Source organism: Rhinichthys klamathensis, unplaced genomic scaffold (genome assembly GCF_029890125.1).
Source record: "Rhinichthys klamathensis goyatoka isolate OS25496 unplaced genomic scaffold, OSU_Roscu_1.1 h1tg000068l_1, whole genome shotgun sequence".
Classification (NCBI taxonomy): Eukaryota; Metazoa; Chordata; class Actinopteri; order Cypriniformes; family Leuciscidae; genus Rhinichthys; species Rhinichthys klamathensis.
Window position 1 is genome coordinate 2,149,865 of NW_026606611.1, and position 20,764 is coordinate 2,170,628.

General features: G+C 39.1%; 1 protein-coding gene across 1 annotated transcript; it reads right to left on the bottom strand.

The window, feature by feature from the left end:
• Window positions 1-830: 830 nt before the first annotated feature.
• Window positions 831-20,321, bottom strand: ankrd13d (ankyrin repeat domain 13 family, member D). The gene is made up of 16 exons (XM_056250258.1): window positions 19,392-20,321; window positions 19,150-19,285; window positions 16,959-17,083; window positions 16,434-16,479; window positions 16,130-16,273; window positions 15,392-15,581; window positions 15,251-15,317; window positions 14,642-14,723; window positions 14,459-14,520; window positions 13,485-13,615; window positions 13,245-13,402; window positions 11,055-11,168; window positions 10,801-10,973; window positions 9,668-9,747; window positions 9,344-9,568; window positions 831-1,317 (listed from the first exon to the last, which is right to left on the bottom strand). The coding sequence occupies exons 1-16, from the start codon at window positions 19,473-19,475 to the stop codon at window positions 1,254-1,256; spliced, it is 1,881 nt and encodes a 626-aa protein (XP_056106233.1). The 5' UTR covers window positions 19,476-20,321; the 3' UTR covers window positions 831-1,253.
• Between the last annotated feature and the right edge of the window lie 443 nt (window positions 20,322-20,764).

Genomic DNA, 20,764 nt, shown 5'->3' on the forward strand with positions numbered 1-20,764 from the left:
TTGATGGAAATAACATTACAACATTTATTTCCATCAAGAGGTGCATCACTTTTTGGTCCAGATCTTGTATTGACAATGCAAGAGTCCAGCACTCTGTAAAGTCTCCTCCAGCACATCCCAAAGACTTTCCCTGAATTTAAGGTCTGGACTCAGAGGAGCCGATTCATGTGTGACAATGATTCTTCATGCTCCTCCCAACCATTCCTTCACAATTTGAGCCGGATGAAACTTGACATTGTCATCCTGGAGTATGGCCATGATGCGTCTTCCAACATGGTTGTTTAAGAAATGAAAAGCTACACACTACATCAGTTAGGGTTAGAAGAACTGTTGCCAAACAAATAACATTATAGAAACATAATAATCACTGCAATAATGATCCAATCTTAGACTCTTAAGCATTTGCCTATTTAAATACAAACAGTCTCCATATTTTGTTTTTGCAAGATAGATGGATAGATAGAAACTGTTGTTTTTTTAGCATTAATTAAGTTAAAATAACCCCCTTGGAAGTTTGCTGAACATGATTGAGAACCATTGACCAAAAGTAGAACTACCTGCAGATATAATGGATGATTCAGTTTTCTTACATAACAAAATGACAGCAGTATAAGATTAAATATAGAAACACTGGAACTCTGGGGCATCTAAATCACACTTGCTGTGCAGATGCAGATCTGTGTGGACAGCAGCTTTTCTGAAGGCTACCCCAACACCCTTTACATCCTTGATACTAATAGTGCTTCAGTAAGTTCCTTAGTCTATACATCTTTTAGACTTAGATGGTCGCGTCCCCATGCACACAAAAACATCATAACAGAAGTCATTGTTGTGAAAGTATTTGAGCAACATTTAATACTTAAACTTTCATGTTATTATCATCCACCATACGTAAACTCATTATTGTACGCAATAGTATTTTCAGTCATCAATATTCATAATTTATATTCACATTTTCATCTGTATCATTATACAATGAAGTTGACCTGGTATCACTCAAAAGACAGTGGAACTGAGAGGAAATCAATCACATTTTCATGCCATGTTTTATCATCTCTTAGGAATTGTTTCAGTCTTGACACACACACACACACACACTCTCTCTCTCTCTCCAATTCCTCTTGCTATCCCATCTTTATTATTTTGGAAAAGAAATAAAGAGTGATGAATCTATAAGAAGAATAATTTAACATTGCAGAAAAAAACACAACCAATAAATTACTCCTTTAAACCCACATCTAGCATTGCTACAGTTACTTCTCTGTGAGAGACAGCTGTAGTATCCTCTCCAGCTCATCCTCCTCTTCCCTCCACTTCCTTTAGGGAACAAAAAGAGGAATGTTATTGGCTGATACAAATGAGGAGAAACATAAACTGTTCCACGTTTTATATTAATTTGAATAGTCACGTTTATTCTCTATTGAACACATGAGATGATGTGGTGAGTGGAAAATCGCTCACATTAAGGGGGCCGTTTACACGACACTGTTTTCAACTAAAAACAGAAAACCTTTTGGGCTTTCATTTACACAAGCGTTTTGGGGGCTTGAAAATGCAAACTTAAAAAAAAAAAAGTGCTAGTTTTTGAAACATTACCGTTATGTGTGTGTGACATCGCCAACTACTGGCCTGGCATGAATAATACAGCCTTTTTAATAATTTTCGTGTATCCATGACATGTGAACGGGATCATTTTAACAACGTTGTCGTCTGTACACGAAACTTTTCAAAATCGCCAAGGAAAAACGTTAAAGTGTTAGTTCACCCAAAAATGAAAATTCTGTCAGTAATTACTCACCCTCATGTTGTTCCAACCCCATAAGACTTGGACTATTTTAACGATGTTTTTACCAACTTTCTGGGCCGGCAGGTTTCAATTACAATAGAAGCCTATGGAGGAGTGAGACAGCTCTCAGATTTAATCAAAGATGAACAAAAGTCTTACGGGGTTGGAACAACATGAGGGTGAGTAATTACTGACAGAATTTTTATTTTTGGGTGAACTAACCCTTTAAAGTCCCACTCCGATCATATTTTTAACTATTTTTAAACATTCCCAGTGGTCTTTAAATTATGATTATGCCATTTTTAGCCAAAATCACAAAACCTGTGCCGTTTTCTGGGACTTCGCTTCAGCAGAGCTGCAGTAGCTCATTAGCAATTCACCTCTGCGTTGTGGGCGGAGCCGTTGGCACGGAGACGACCCTCCCCCTCCCCGTTGCTGAGAGCTCTGTCTCTCCCGCTAGCTTACACCCCAAATACCGGTGGGGCAACAGTATTATATACACATTAATTATTATTATCCGAAGTTAATCAAAGTTATCACCGATCACCGATCATTATTTCACTCCAAGACGTCGCGTGTGGAGACGCCCAGTGGAGTTACTACGTCACAACTCCAGTCTATTTTAGCCGGCATTTTAGCGTCTGCTACTGATTCACAGCCATTTGAATGTAGAAATACTCAGAAATACAACTTTGAACTTATTTTTCTCAAGATATGTCCTCTAACATCAGAAAAATGCCACAAGAACATGTTAACACCTAGAAAAACATTATTTTCATCGGAGTGGGTCTTTAAGGTTTTTAGTACATCATTGTTCCCACAATGAAAATACGAAAAACAAAACATCAGTTGGTGTTCGTGTTTTTGTGACTATTATAGATTTTTAGAAACTGACATATTGTACAAGTAAAAAAAATAGCCAGATAATTCTAATGTTATAGGGACAAAAATGTGAAGTAAATGTCCTTGTCGTGTTGAATATATACAACAAAACAAACATTATTTAAAAATAAGGCTTTGTGTCAGGAGTCTATGATGCCTTGAAACTAGGGGCCTGTACCATGAAGGTAGCTGAACAAACTCGGAGTTACAGGATTAGTTTTGAGTTGACAAAACCAAACCGATGCAATCAGGCTTTATTGGTACCATGACGCAGCTCATCAACTTTCTCTGTCAACTCAGGCTTTGATCTTGAGCTATGATTACTCCACGAGCGCGTGCACATACCAAAGTGACGTTGGCACCGAACAACCAATCGCGTTCGATATGGATAGAGCGAGAGCGATATTTTCTTTCCGCGGAGGTAAGAGATAATCATTCAGAATTACGATGAATTTAAATATGTATTACAAGCTCGAAACAATACGGTCTCTGCTGCCAAAGCAAGAGAAGACTGTTGGAGAAAGATTGCTGATTGTGTTAATGTGTAAGCTAAATAAATACGTTCTTTATTCATGTAAAATTATGTATATATAGGCTATGAATGTATGTGTGTGTGAAATATAGCCTTTATTTTTATAATATATAAAAAAATGTGCATGTATATACTAATAAAGATTAATATTCATTGATTTTTAGATGCAACTCCAAACGTTCTTGGCAGCTGATAAAGACAAAATATAAAAATATAATTCAAAGTAGCCTAGTAAGTATTTACACACAACCTTTTATTATTTTTTTATTAACACTTGTTTGAGGCAAACCGAAAAAAGAGTGACATTCAGAAAACCAGTGGAGGGCCACTCCTCCAGAATACACTGAGTTGGCTCTGATAGGAATAAGGGACGGCCGATTATGGATGGGATGACAGGTGCTGTACAATCTGACCCTGGTGCCGGCTCCTCGAAGCAAGTAACACTGGGTACGTGTGCGATACATTACTATTTTAAGTTTTAAATATGGCTGACTGTATGTTCTGCAGTAGAGGGAAATGCAGTGTCCCTGTTGAAGCCAGCACACACACACAGTCTCCCACACAGAGGTCAGTATGCAGCAGACAGAACACCAGAAACATATAGGCCTACTTTTATTTATCAGGGAGGAGGAAATGATGAAGACACTCTGTCTGTGTTCTGGGACAGTTGCTGAGGTGAATGCACTGGGCTTTTTATTAAGGCAAACATTTGAATGTGTGGCATAAAACAGGGACTGGCCCAAGTTACACATCTCTTTTATTGTAGGATTTTTCACAACCTGTCCCAGAAACTGAAGCCTCTACCTCAACAGGCTTCAAAAGAAATGTGAACAAGGTAAGGATTTAAAACCCTTGACATATATATCAGGTGTTTGTCAAGGAACTTTCAAGGAACTTTTTGTGAGTTGATTAGCCTCCCAAAAACTTGTAATGATCATGTTTGTGGTGGAATTATGTTTCAGGTGGAAACAGACTCAGTCAGGGCCCTTTACAAAAGGAGCCTATGGAGCTAGACTGCACACTAAAGGAGCCTGACTGTGAGCTGAGGAGGCTCCACATTTAAAAAATAAATGCAACAGCTAGATTAAACTGATCTCAGCATGTGAACTTATTTAACCAAGTAACACTTTAGCATGAATATTTATTAATGCAACCCTCTATTGCTTTCTTTCTCCCCCCCCCATCCATCCCACAAAACCAATAAAACAGTTTGAGACCTATCTGCAGTTTCAATGTGCTTTTATTAAGTGTAATATTGTATGGTGATTGCAACTACATTTGCACCAGCTGGGTGGTCAAGTGTGTTCGGGTCAGTTTCATCGGGGAGAAGCTTTCTGTGGTGTTCTGGCTCCTTTCTATGGTGGCTATATTGTGCAGAATGGCACATGCAGACACTATCTGTGATGCCCACTGTGGTGACTCTTAAGCGCCGAAGACAGTTGAAACGTGCCTTTAGGATGCCAAAGATCATCTCTAACTTTTACTATAGTTTTACTGACACATGAGGGTCATGATAGGGGGTTATTGTGTAGGTTTTGCTGTCCCAATTCAAATTAACAGTGTTTTGTACTGTACCAAATTTAACTAGCTTTCCTCAAAGCGCTGACACAACATACTCACGGAAAGTAGATTGTTATCTGTTCATTTTACTATTAATTTAAAGATTCATCTCACAGAAAATAATAATTTCACATGTTCACATATTCTCTACCTGAACATTAAGGCTGTGAAAAGACTTTCTATTAACATAATCTGCCTCATGTTCTCCTAGAGAAGTGGAGATTGCAACATGTGTGCAGGCTATTGCTCCAATGACTCTATAGGGAATCCTATCATGAGATTAAAATAATGCTTAACATGTACTGTATTATATAGTACATTTGTGAAATTTGCTTTTTTAAAGAAAAAAAAAACGTGATGTCACCCTATCAATATATTTTACAGGCAATTTGATAAAAACCCTCTCTTATGACATGGTCAATAAATGTCTGGGGAACACTATTAAACTATTAATGTACTCCTGCAAAGCGAGGACCACCTTGCGAATGGTTCGACAAACCGTGTTTTCCCCTAGATTCTGTGCATCACCGATCGTGCAAGTATGTAGGCTACCACTTGCAAAAAAACGCAACGCAATACCATTTATGGTACAGTAAGTGCATGAATTCGATGTGTTAAATTATTTATGTGCGGCTCAAGAAGTTCGCAAAGATAAGATATTCCTTCCGGAGAAAATCTGTATCTTTCATACACTATCAGGAAAGGCAAGGGGATTTTGTCCGGCTAAAAACTCTTTCTCTACGATGTGCTCGTCTAACAATTTGCGCTGAGATATCCACAGGATTTGAAAGAAAATGTAAAGCCATTGCAACAAACACTGGGAATTAGTTACGTCACCTATATGTTTCTTTGCTCACAGCTGATTGGTCAAACTTCAGTCTGAGATCTCGAATCCAGAACTTAACCTGCCCCGGAGCAGGTTAGCCGTGCAGCGTAAGGTACCATGGCAACGAACACCGATTAAAGCCGAGCTACTTTCATAGTACCTAAAACCCAGGGTTGGCGGAAACTAAGCTGAAACATAGCTGGCTAGCCACCTAAACCGGCTTCATGGTACAGGCCCTAGGTCAACCGATAGTGTGTTTTACCGATAACGATAAGTAGGTTGGCCCACGCTGGCCGATAAAACAATTAATCAACCGATAAGTTTTTAAAATAGATACTGAAGGAAAACAAACATAACACATAAAATGGTGCTGAACTTCATTGCAAAAATAACAACAGTACTGAACCATGAAAATATACTGTACTTTTTAAATATAAAAAATATTAATATATTAATCATACCTTGATCATTCATGTTAGTGCATTAACTAATGTTAAGAGACAACTTTAAAATGTAAAAATGTATTAGTAAATGTTGAAATGAACAATACTTTTATTAACCTTAGTTAATGTTGCAAACAGACTCATAGTGTTACTATTTCATATAAATCCAAATAGTCATGCTTAAATACGGACATCTTTTAATATATACACACAAAGGCCATTGATATTAAACATATACACTCACCTAAAGGATTATTAGGAACACCATACTAATAATGTGTTTGACCCCCTTTCGCCTTCAGAACTGCCTTAATTCTACGTGGCATTGATTCAACAAGGTGCTGAAAGCAATCTTTAGAAATGTTGGTCCATATTGATAGGATAGCATCTTGCAGTTGATGGAGATTTGTGGGATGCACATCCAGGGCACGAAGCTCCCGTTCCACCACATCCCAAAGATGCTCTATTGGGTTGAGATCTGGTGACTGTGGGGGCCATTTTAGTACAGTGAACTCATTGTCATGTTCAAGAAACCAATTTGAAATGATTCGAGCTTTGTGACATGATGCATTATCCTGCTGGAAGTAGCCACCAGAGGATGGGTACATGGTGGCCATAAAGTGATGGGCATGGTCAGAAACAATGCTCAGGTAGGCCGTGGCATTTAAACGATGCCCAATTGGCACTAAGGGGCCTAAAGTGTGCCAAGAAAACATCCCCCACACCATTACATCACCACCACCACCAGCCTGCACAGTGGTAACAAGGCATGATGGATCCATGTTCTCATTCTGTTTACGCCAAATTCTGACTCTACCATCTGAATGTCTCAACAGAAATCGAGACTCATCAGACCAGGCAACATTTTTCCAGTCTTCAACGGTCCAATTTTGGTGAGCTCTTGCAAATTGTAGCCTCTTTTTCCTATTTGTAGTGGAGATGAGTGGTACCCGGTGGGGTCTTCTGCTGTTGTAGCCCATCCGCCTCAAGGTTGTGCGTGTTGTGGCTTCACAAATGCTTTGCTGCATACCTCGGTTGTAACGAGTGGTTATTTCAGTCAAAGTTGCTCTTCTATCAGCTTGAATCAGTCGGCCCATTCTCCTCTGACCTCTAGCATCAACAAGGCATTTTCGCCCACAGGACTGCCGCATACTGGATGTTTTTCCCTTTTCACACCATTCTTTGTAAACCCTAGAAATGGTTGTGCGTGAAAATCCCAGTAACTGAGCAGATTGTGAAATACTCAGACCGGCCCGTCTGGCACCAACAACCATGCCATGCTCAAAATTGCTTAAATCACCTTTCTTTCCCATTCTGACATTCAGTTTGGAGTTCAGGAGATTGTCTTGACCAGGACCACACCCCTAAATGCATTGAAGCAACTGCCATGTGATTGGTAGATTAGATAATTGCATTAATGAGAAATTGAACAGGTGTTCCTAATAATCCTTTAGGTGAGTGTATGTAGCCTATATGTATACTCACTTTATTTGCTTTTATTTTAGAATACTTGATTATCTAATCAAAATAACAAAATATATATTACAGTGATGATAAAAAACCAAAATGGAAATCGAATGCATTTCTGATTTTGTTTTATATGTTTCTGTCGGCTGCATGAACATCAGTTTGCTTTCTCATGTCACTAGCTTTAAATATGCAACTGCGCTGCATAACGAATGCATTAAAGCGACAAGATGGATATAAACTAATGCAAATAGATGGTAACAATCAAGACAGTAAACATTTGGGTTGGACTTGCATGTGTTTTTTCACATTGTTCCTTCCCTCTGTACAGATAAAACGTTGTCGGGATAATTACGCTTCACGTGGTTCTACACGGAAGCGATAAATAATTCTTATACATTTTTAAGGCCAGACAAGTAATTTGTTGAGGGTTGGTTTGTAAAGAAGGACTACACGCCTGCGCACATACATATTCAAACGCATACCTATAGACTAAACACGTGATGCGCATGTGCACGCCGTCTACGTTTTCGCGGGTTTGCGTTTTTGAGGTTTGCGCAAAGATAACCTTTAAAAAAAAAAAATTTTTAAGGCTTGCACCTTGGAATCTATTTCAGGGTTTGCGTTCTCGAGCCACCAGGCACTGTTTTGTGCGGATGAGCGGGCCGGAGCGCGTTGAGTGTTTACTGTTAGTGTCGTGTTAGCGGCCCCTAAGTTAATAACTAATGATCTTTGCAACGGAAGTGAATCAATCAAAACTAACTTTAGCTGGACAATAACTTTATTCTAGAGCTGCTGTAAAGCCGAAACAATCTCTGTTACTGTAATTTCCTATTATCACTGTAAAGCTGCTTTGAAACAATCTATATTTTTAAAAGCGCTATATAAATGAAGGTGACTTGACCGTTCGAGGTTCTAATGTTAGTCCTCTCAGCCTCAACGGCAAACATACTGCTGTTCTCCACTAATGCAGCATCTAGTCAACAAATGTATTACGTTATAATGATATGAAAACACGTACAGTAGTGTACTGTATAACATACAGTTTCATTTTCTGTTTTAAAGGTACACTATGTAGGAATTCTGTTTTTGTCAAACAGCGACCCCTAGAGTCGCTGTGGAGAACTTGTACTGTCGTAAATAACGAGTGGAAATAAGGTGTGGCCCCTTTAAGAGCTGCGCGCGCTGGGTTATTTCTGTTTGATGCTCATTTTTATCCTATTTTAAGTGAAAGCCTGACCGAGTGAGACTCTTGTCCGGTTTTCTCACGCGGTCAGTTTCTCGTTTTCTTTTCCTTGACTCTTCCGAGCCTGTGGTCACGTGACGGTCGTAAAGCGATACGTTCTCCAGGCATTCTCCAGGTCCCATGACCTGGCCGAAGACGGTCCGTCTTCTCCAAACTTACATAGGCGGTATTTCAAGAGGGCAGCCCCGCTCGGAGCATTGATAGTGTCAAGCGCTGTATATTGGCCTGAGGAATCATTTAAAATAACTCATATGCGTCAACTCTTTTGGCCAAAAGTTACACGGTGTGCCTTTAAATTCGCATCGTCTCACGTGTCAAAACAAACTCCACAAGGTGTCAGTGGTAGTCTTTTATTTCGCCTCTAGATGGCGTTCTCGTACTGTATCGTACTGACAGCGCATCCTTCTCAGCCGCTCCAGTAATGGACTCAACACGAAAAAACTATCGGTATGGATGGAACAATGCTGGAACAATCGGTTATCGGTGCAGATTAATCTGCAAAGCGATCAATCGGTCGACCTCTACTTGAAACCCTCAATAGGTTTGGGAACAGAGCTTGTGTCTATGGATTCTGTCATTTCTGCTCCTTCATCATTCGTACCTGTCTAACTCCTCTTGTTCTCTGCATGAAAGCTCCATTGCGATGCGTAGCTGTTCATCAAAACTGGTGGCCACGGCAAACGCTCCCGGCGCTCGAGGCTCGGCCAGTGAGCTGTAACACGGGGGTGAGTTGAGGGAGGGATCAGATGGGGATAACGGCAGGCCAGGCTCGGACTCTCCACTCTCCCCTCCAACCAGTGACAAAGACAGAGATTCCTGAATCGCCCTATCAGAGACACAGTCACATTTCAGAGCAGATGAACAACTGATATGCACATCCTCACACTCAATCTACACACTGTTGTTGATCCATACACACACACACCTCTCGAGCTGAGAGTCCTCCTCATAAAGCGGAGGCTGAGAAGATGGTCGAGTGTTAGTGAGAGCCTCCCATATGGTCACCTACAGAAACACACAGGAAAAGAAAGAGAAATGAGGGAGTGGGTGGAAAGCAGTGGAGGGAATAATGAAAAGCTGATGTCTGCTAATTGTTTAGTATTGACCAATCATGATTAATATTCTGGCTTCTAGAACTTAATCATGAAAAGTGTTGATTTCAGCATCTACTTAGATCTGTTCCAGTTGAATTAACATGGTTTTTGCAGTTTGAGCATTGCAAACATGTTTGTTGTGCACATGAATGGTTCAATTAAATTAATAACGACAAACAATGTCCTGAACAGGTTGCATTCTTGGTTACAGCACAAAAAAACAGATGGTGGTTAAATAAATGAATCAGGAGATAATTATATAATTTGTTATGGTGGCTGGTTTATGGTAACAGCTTATTTTGGTAAAAAAAAAAAAGTTACTGTTCAGATATCTATAGTTACTAATCATGGCATGTTTTGTTTTTGCATGAAATTAACAGAAAACATAGCTAGATAATTCCAAGGTTATAGGGACATTTAAAAAATAAAATAAAAATTCTCACACCTTTGAAAATAGAATGAAATAAATCTTCACTTGGATGTTAAATGAACTTCCCATGCTTTAAATACTGTATAGTGAAGAAAAAAAGAAAAAGCTAAAAATATATATAATTATATTTGGGCCATAAAATATATTAGTATAAAATTGCAGAAGATAGCTGTTTGGCAAAGGCTTTGTTTCAGGAGCCTGCAATGCCTTAAATTACTGTCATAATATGGATACAGACATAAAGTGGAAACTACAGTTCTATTTGTGGGTATTTTGGATATTTCCAGTAATTGAAAGATTTGATGCAAGTAAAAAAAAAAGAAGTTTTTTTTTCAGTGATTCGTTCTCTCCCAAAATCAGAAATAAATAACAACAATCTTGTTTCCAGGCAGACTGATAAAAAAGTGCACCGACTCTGAGAAGTTGACTGTGGCCAGCCAATCAGAATAGAGCTTGCCAGATCAAGAAAGTGCAATAAACATCCGACAGTCTGAATGCTGGTCCATGGACATACCATCTGATTGATGCCAGTACCTGGTCACTCTCTGTTCCCGCGTCCAGCAGGCTCTGCTGTATGGCGAACTGGAGTAAATTATCATCCTCATCTCTCATTGGTTCACTGCGGCCTGGTCCAAGTGTGGTGTATTCTGGGGGAGGCTCAAACACAGACGGGTCTACTTCACACTGCAGAGGAGGAGGAGTCTGACCTGAAAGCAGTGATGTGAGGGTGAATAACCAGCACAGTTACAGCCAGAGGAACTTTGGACCTGAACAGAAGAGATGCATACCAGCCTCTGTGGCTCCTAGTGGAGATTGTACAGTCACAGAACTGACCGGCTCATCACAGCCACAAAGATTGCTGAATGTCACTCGAGCATTCAACACGTGGAAGAGAGGAATTTCTAAGAGTAAGGACATGATTAAAGTCAATTTAAGTGCCCTGTTATGCCATTTTACAGGTTCCTAACTTTGTTTTGGAGGTCTCCTACAAAAGGTTTACATGCATCCAAGGTCAAAAACACTTAATTTTCTCATATTATACAGTGTAGCATCACCTCTTTTCTCACAGTGTCTGAAATGGTTCGATAAAGCATTCAGTCTCTCTAAACCCCTTTTTTCCAGTCTGTTGTGATTGGTCTACTCTGCTCTGATTGGTCAGATGGCCCAGTCTGTTGTGATTGGTCTACTCTGCTCTGATTGGTCAGATGGCCCAGTCTGTTATGATTGGTCTACTCTGCTCTGATTGGTCAGATGGTCCAGTCTGTTGTGATTGGTCTACTCTACTCTGATTGGTCAGATGGCCCAGTCTGTTGTGATTGGTCTACTCTGCTCTGATTGGTCAGATGGCCCAGTCTGTTATGATTGGTCTACACAACTACAGTGTTTGAGGGTCAAAGCAAACTTTGTTTGCGGGCAGCCAATGAAGACCGTTGGCTGGTATTATACAAATAAATAATTAGAAAAGTAAGACAGACTAGAATCACTGGCGACTCGTTTCAAGCAGTTTAAAATCGTTTCTTTCTTTTAAGAGACAATAACTCCATTTATCTGCACTTTGATCTTTGAAACTTTCAGAACTTTTACATTCACAAACAGCCATATTACACACTGCATAATGGGGCACTTTAAATTTACATTGGCAACAATTTTTGGTGTGTTTCTGAGTAACACAGGATATTCTTTGAGAAAATATTTTAAATAAGATATCAAAGAAAAATGTAATGTGCACAGTAGGGGTGTAACGATACACAAACCTGACGGTTCGGTTCGTCCCACGGTTTTGAGGTCTCGGTTCGTCCCGCGGTTTTGAGGTCTCGGTTCGGTTCGGTTCGGTTCGATTCATTTCGGTGGGGTGGGGGGGGTTTAGAAAGCTAAAATTGCTTTTATTTTTTATTAAACAGTGCTTTAATGAACAAATTGTGTCCTTGTCTTTAAATTAATTCAATTACAAGTAAACGTTTCTCAAGGATAACAAAATTATCTGCTAATGCTGTAAACTACAGCCCTTACTTGCACATTACTATAACATTAAAGCTTAACAACAGAGCCTAGACTTTTGGCCTAAATGATATAATAATAATCAACACTCAAATAACAAATTGTATGAAAACATGTAAACTGCACATAAGGCAATTTTTGCATTAACATGTTTTTACTCTAATTTGTTATTATTGTTATATAATAATTTACACAGTTGCTGTTATTTTCATGACAACTATTTTAAACATACATTAAATAATCAAGATATCATAAACAGGTTAAGTAAAATATAATATATAGGCTAATATATAGCATTTATTTAGTGAAAGAGTTAGCAAACCAGCAAGCTGTGGACACTGAATGACTTGCCTGAGGTAAATATAAAGCTATGTGGAAAACTAAGCGTTTTATTGACGTATTTCCACTGTTGAAACACTGATTGAGTGTTTACACGAGTTATGATGCCTTTCAGTAAGTATACTGTATCTTTCAACATACCTTCGGGTGTCCATTCATGTTTATTCTGTAACTAAGGAAGAGATGATCGCGCTCCGCGCTGCCGCATGCATACAGTGATATCTGTCACGCCACATCTAAGAGCGCCAGAACGGCATTTATTGTTTGCATTTCGTGATCAAATAGACATAATTTGAAAGATTACACCTTGCTTATTATCAAAAGTAACAAAACACTGAGCTTATTGCGATTATATGTGGTTAATGGTGGTTAGGCAACAGCCCTGTATTCGTTGTGTACACATAACACATGAGGTGCAATGAGCCGAGGCTGGGCGGGGCAGCAGGGGGCGCGGCGTGTTCGGTTCGCCATCAGAGTATCGCGATACGTATCGTGGGTGGTGTATCGCGGTTTTTCGGTTCGGTTCAAATATCGTTACACCCCTAGTGCACAGTGCACTGAGACAAAGAATGTGTATTAAGATATCATGTTGAATTTAAGATTATAAAATGGTAAATCAACTGGATGTCTCTTCTTCTCACCTATCTTTACAGGAAAGCCAGGTGGTAGGCGTAGGGTGATGAAATCACGCAGCTTGGCAAAGTGGGCGTTAGATATGGCCATGAGGTCAATGATGGGCGTCACCTGCTCAGCCAGCGAGAGAGGATGAGCTTCACTCAACCACAGAGTGGCTTTAAACCTGAGAGAGAAAGACAGAGGTATAGGCCACATATTCATAATTCACGCACAAACACTGTTCAATCATGGCACTTTGGAGTTACCTCTGCACTTTGCTGGTAAGCTCAATGGGCCGCCCAATATCTCTGCCGTTCAGATTAAACTCCGCATCGAAGTACTCCTCTGCTGTGATAGCTGTTGGGTTATGGGGACTGGCGCACTGAGAAACCTGACTCTACAAACACAATATACAAATTAATCAGTGTTCACAAGTTTGGGGCTGGTACACATTTTTTTATGTTTTTTAAAAGTCTCTTTTGCTCACCTGTGTTTATTTGATGAAAAATACAGTAAAAACAGTAATAGTATGAAATATTATTACAATTTAAAATAATCGTTTTCTATTGTAATGTATTTTAAAATGTAATTTATTCCTGTGATCAAAGCTGAATTTTCAGCATCATTACTCCAGTCTTCGGTGTCACATGATCCTTCATAAATCATTCTAATATGATGATTTGCTGCTCAAGAAACATTTCTTATTATTATCAATGCTGAAAACAGTTGTGCGGCACAGTTTTGTGATATATTTTTTCAAGATTCTTTGATGAACAGCATCTGTTTGAAATAGAAATCTTTACATTATAAATGTTTTTACGTTTGATCAGTTTATGCATCCTTGCTGAATAAAAGTATTAATTTCGTTGTTTTTTTTATCGCACTAACCCCAACATTTTTAATGGTATTTTATATGTTTATTGTTTTTTTTTTATATGTTTGTGGTTATTTTTTAATCATTTTTGGCATTACAGGGATTATTCAAAACAAATAAATAGAAAAGGAAAAAAAGGGAGGAAGAACATCACAAGTCAAACATACAAGCGAAACGCATAAATTATTATTATTATTTTATTATTTTGTAAATTTAATTCCTAAATATATTATTTCTTTATATTTTTAAATATATTTGAGAGTATTTTTTAAAACCAAAATTCTAATAATAGTTAAAAAAAACGTAAACATTGAAAATGTAAATAAAAAATAAAATGATACGCAAGTGACCACTGATCACACTCACCCCAGTGCTAGAGACGTGCTGCTCAGCAATACCGAGGAACGACTGTAGAGGAGTTCGAGATCCTGAAAGCACAGAGAAGGCCAGGAGTGTGTAGAAGGTGACCGTACAAAAGTTTCAAGACTGTATATGTATTAGTTAAATTGACGGTCAGCCGCATTTTTCTGTCTGTATGGGTTTATGTACCTTTACTCCTACACTTGTCCTGATCAGAAAGGTGTTCAGTCCGAGAACGTGTCACTAACTCCACATTACAGGCACTGTAAACCTACAATTATGTCATTATAAAAAGCGATTAGGGAGCCCATTTAGTCCTGGTGCACAGGTGTTTTCAGCAGGACTCAGAGTTAAAGGTTCAGAAAGCAATTTCTGAGAAACGCCATTGAAAATTTAAATCAACACCTAAACAAAACATTTTTGCTCGATTTTTGTAGATTTGCTAGATGTCTGTTCTGTGTGTGTGCTGAACAAAAATATTGTGTTTGTACATAGTCCTGGCTGTATGAACAGGATAAAAAAAAAAACAGACCAATCCACAGAGCACAACAACACACTTATAGCCAATCAGCAGTAGGATGGGGGAGGAGATTGAGCAAAAGGGAGATTTGAAAAGACTGTAGAAAGAGAGATGACTGAGACATTACAAAAAATAGCGTGTTGTTTGTTATTTGAGGGGCGGAGCAATAAAGGGAGGGCTTTGTTTGTTTGGATGTCAATTTCAAATATGTTTCTCAGAAATCGCTTCCTGCACATTTAAAAGCCTCTTAAAGTGCTTAAAGTCAAAATTAGACCCACCTTTGATTCATATCCACTTACAACCTCTGTCTTCTCTGAGCGCCATCCCCAAATCCCAGACTTATTTCTACAGTACAGAACAGAGAATTAGGTAAGAGTTCCTTACAGTAATTAATATCTGTGGGAATACTCTTCTTGTACCTCTCAAAGGCAACGTTGCGTGTGTTGAGATGAGTGGACACTATAGGAGAGGTGAGTCTCTGGGCCGTGTTCTCCTGTGAGGGCATCATGGCGGCGAGCAGTGAGGGAGTGTCGCGTGGAGACAGAGACAGTGGTTCTGTGTACACCACCTGCTTCTCGTGGTCCACCTCCATCACCATTGCCCCACTCTCTGCAAAATACACAAGCCACTTCAGACCCCTGAAGAGGACCTATTAAGCTTTGTTACATTTTCAACTTTCTTTGTGTGTAATGTTGCTGTTTGAGAATGAAAAAGGTCTGCAAAGTTACAAAGTCAATCCAAAGGGAGTTATTCTCTTTATCAGTGCGCACTGTTTCCGCCTCGATTGTGGTCTTGAGTTTTCTTCCAGGAACGAACACGTCACACTCTTCCTCATTTAAATAATTCCAGCCCAAGGCACATGCAAAATATAGGGGGTGGGGCCTGGTTGAGTTAGTAGTGTTAAAACCCGTGGTTATGGACCAATCACAACACACTGATCCAGCCGACCAATCAGAGCATATTGCGCTTTTCAGAAGGAGGGGCTTCATAGAGACAGAAACTAAACAGTGTTACTGACAGTCAGGGAAGAGAGGTGCTGCAACAATGTAAAATATGTGAAAATAATGTGTATTTTTTAAACATTCAGCCTATTCTAGTAAACCCCAAAAACAAAATCAAAACTTACATATGATAATATGGCCTCTTTAAAGACTCACCTCCACCTTTAAAGATGTAGCTGCGTCGGCCCTTAAGCCAGGTCATGTGCTCAAAGCCCAACAAAGTGGTGTCGACCCGCAAACATGAACCGCTTTTCCATACACGATACACATCGCTTGGACAAACTTTCGACACTAGAGGAACTGAGCAATTGACAGAGAATGACAACTGTCTGTCAGGAGCAATTGATCACAGGAGCTGTCCATGTATGTGGTGCTGAAACGGTTAAAGTTGCTATCTAGGACAGTAGAGATCTACAGGGAGTTTGTGGGTCTTTCCCAACATTTCAGCTCTTCAACTTACCCCAGCTAGTAAATTCCCATTTCATCTCCACATAGAAATCGCGTGCCTGCAGAAAAAGACAACAAGCTGGAATGCTTTCTGAGAGAGGATGTTGATTCAAAACAACATTGAACCTGATCGGTTTATAAGTCAAAGCAGCTTTACAGAAAATCATGTTAATGATTATAGTATGTTAATGCCTTATCGCATTTAGCAGATTAGAACTGGGTGATAATACGGTTACATTTTGCAACAATACAAGCAATCAAGCAGATGATATTTGTTACATAGTATATATTGCTTTCCGTGGATTGTACTGTATGCATGCGGATAAACTTGGATATGATATACACGCATATCCAACTTTATATATCGAGCTGGGTGATAATAGTTTACAATTTGCAATATAAACAACCCTGCAGCCGCAATTTGCAAGAAAGGTTGGATTAACTTACTGTATAGTAGTTGTATAATTAATTTGTTAGTTAATTTGAATTATTACTTTGTTCTTTGTTCATTCAGGCTGTGTGTGTGCATGTGCATCACCTGTCTGAGTTTGCTCAGAAGCTCAGGAATACCAGCCAGTCTCTCTGTGGCTCTTCTGAAGTCTCTGTACTGAAGGACCAGCTGCACCAGCTCGGGGTCGCCAGTGCTCACTGCTTCCTGCAAAACTGCACACAGAATTCAACACACCCGTGAGGTATACTATAGATGCACATGTTGGGAAAAATTAGGAAAAGCTAAATTAAAATTATACACTTAATTACTATTGACCTCTGTGTGATTTCAGACCTGCGTTCTTTTGTTTTTGTCCCTTCTGAGGAATGAAAATATATTCTCCAGAATGAGACGGCAGCTCTTTTCCATATAATGGAAATGAACAGGGAATTACGATTGATGATTGTGGGTCAATTCGACCCGCATTATTTATCATTATAGGCAGCTGCACAGACCCGAAATAAAAACTATTTTAAGAAACCTACACTGCATTGAAGGCTATTTTTATCAGTTTTTATCAACCCATGATCTTGCGGTTGCTAGCGCCATGCTTTACTGTTTGAGCCGCCCTCAGGCAAGCACAAAATGCTTAAAAGCTGTTAAATACAGTTTTAAACATATGTTCTCATGTTAGTTTTTGTTTACTTTATTATTATTTTTTCATTTCATTTTCCTTTATTTAGCCAGGTTTAAAACTGATTGAGATATTACAATACCAACCACAATACAATACAACACAATCTGAAATCACAGCAACAATTTGGCAAGAGATAAAACAGTCTTTTAAAAAAAAAAAAAAAAAAAAACATACAACCTTAAATTTATTTATGATGGAAGCATGTTGGACAACTTTAACATATTTTGTAGATTATTTCAAGGAACAGAAGGATTATACTTAAAATCTTTTTTTCCAAGCTTCAGATTTAACAGGTTATTTTAGCTGTATTAGAGTGTACATTTAAAGTGGAGAAACTGAGAGACAAATAAGGAGTTATTATATAAAAACCACTGCTGGATTTGAATGAAACTTTACCAAATTTAAACTTCTCCGCATAACCAGAGTCGGTAACTCGGCCTTGGGATAACAAACAATGATGTGCTTGACAACAACAACCAGTTATTGGTTTGATATAATGTAAAAAAATATGTAAAAAAAGAACTATAAAATGGCAAAGTAGCTAATGAGTGCTCCTCTGCTGCCATCTACTGGTTATAGTGGTAATTTCATGTCATTTTCATGTTAAAGGTGAACTATGCAGGTTTTTTTATCTCAACCGAACAGCTTCAGAGTCATTGGAATGGTTATATTACTCTTTTCGGGTTGAATGGTGGTCGTTTCGCACCCCCCTATCGCATGTGAGCGGAAAAAACACACTTGCAACTTTGAGCCGGCGGGTCGCCGGCCGCAGCATCAGGAAGTGTCGAGTTATATCAGGTCTCGCTATGTAACGAATTGCTTTACGGGAAAAAAGATCTAATAAAATTCTGATCAAATAAGCATCAAACTGAAATAACCCGGCGCCGTATACATGTGGTGTTCGAGGCGCACATACAATACAGACTGCCGACAGTTAAACAGGGCGCACGCAGCTCTTAAAGGGGCCATACCTTATTTCCACTCGTTACAGCGTCCATCCTACTGAACAGGTACCGGTGTACAGGGGGAGGGGATCCGGCCGTGAGTGCGAGCCATCTCTGTGTGAGTGCTATTCACGACAGTACAAGTACTCCACAGCGACTCTAGGGGTCGCTGTTTGACAAAAACGGTATTCCTGCATAGTGCACCTTTAAGTGTTTGTTTTTCACCAGGTGACAGGAATCCTCCACTAAACCATGGCACATTTTCCATGTCACCATGAATGAAAATGATAAATGTAGATCTTTGAAGTTAATTTTACTGCAAAAATGTAGTTAAAAATAATACTGTTTAAAACAGTACATGTTGAAAAAAAATATTAAAAAAATAATATATTGCCAATCTAGCAGTAATATAAAGTAAAGCTAGTCTATATTCTTAATCAAAATTAATGAATATTAGTTTAGTTAGAAATTAATTAAATATTCAGGGATTGACTTGATAGGTGGTGTAGAACCACTGTACCCTCATGCCTACCTGGTATACAAACAAAATGTTAAAAAAAAAATTCAAAAGTTTTTTTTTTTATCATCATTGCTACTATTGAAATCCTAGAATGGCCCCTGTTAGTGGTTAAAGTACTTGATGAAAGGGTTGATGTACCTGTCCAGCCCTGTGTGCTGCTGTGTGTGGGATCGGCGTTGTGTCTCAGCAGGACGCGCGTGGACTCCAGGTGCCCGAGACACACTGACAGCTCGAGCGGCGTGCGCCCGCGCGCATCCAGCCGCTGCATCTCATGCTGCAACACACACATTAAAGAAAAAAAACATATACAAATATATTAACAGAGGGGAAAGCCCATGATTTCAAATAATACATAGTTCAATTTCAAATAATCCATGCACCTGCTTTTCCTGAAGCTCTCGGTCCAGTTCTTGATATTGATTGTTCCACACCAGATAATGTAAAGGAAACGCCTCTTCAGCCATTTCAGTGATGTTGGACTTAAGTTTTCTATATTTTAATTTACGTTGTTAATTGTATTTATTTATTTTTGATCGCCGAATAGGCTTTAACAAATGTTTGTTGGTCAGCGTCCACCCTTGCATCTAACGTCAACAGTTAAACAACACAAGCGCTTATTTACGGACCGTTTATTTCATTTAATGAGATGTGACGTTTAATCTGCTCTGTGAATTAATTCCCTCAGCTCCCTCAGAGTCTCATTTACACTCTTTAACGGACTGATTCGTGAGTTATTTTGCTGTAAAAAACCTCCGTTTGCTGAAAATATCCTCTGACAGTTAAGCAAACAGCTGCTTAGCTAGCGAAGCTAAGTCAAAATATCTGCGAGTCTTTATAAAATATCCCCTTCAAGGCTAAAATGATTGCAAATTGATCGGTAAAAACAAGCGGCGTTCCGTTAAATGAGGTCAAATGGAGAGCATGGATGAGTTGGGGGTTTATTTGGAGTAAAGCATCCTTGAGTTAGCAGATAGCTTCCCATCATCCTCATCGTCAGGCTAGTGCTGGTAGAGCTCGCTGACACATGATGTTCTCACAGTCCACCGATAGAGAAAATGACTTGTTTCCATTATTTTCCTGTCGGGCTGTAATGACCTGGTGGGGAAATGCAGATAAACCAGCGCAGACAGCAAGCGGAGGCCTAATTTCCACCCATGACCATGTGAAAAATGCATCGGATGCAGGCTTGGCTGTGCTGATACCCTCCTCGTGCGCCTTGTTTCAGCATGGAGACTCATCTGAGATCAGACACCAGCATGTGCAGAATATATAAACTCACCTGAAATCAGATGACATCACATGCTGAATATTAAACTTATCTGAAAAATCAGACTGCATCATGAGCACAGTCTATAAACTCGTCTGAGATGAGCCAGGAGGATCACGTACACACTTTTTTTTAACCAGACCACAAATTCAGCTCGAGGTGTGTCTGATCTCAGATTCATTTATTTGAAAACAAATAACATCAGATGGATGGATTTGGCAAATTCATCAAACAGCACTTTAAACTGATTTTATACTTATTTAAAATTAGGCCGCACCCTGAGCTGAAATTAAACTCACCTGAGATCAGACAGCACCTTAAACTGAATTTAAACTCAACTGTGATCAGAAAACATCTTGATCTGAATTTATAAACTTGTCTGAGATCAGACAGCATTAGAAAAGGATGTACTGAATTCATAAACCCATCTGAGAACAATTTTTTTTTTTACTAAACCTTGAACCTCAGCATGAGACTGGGGTGAGC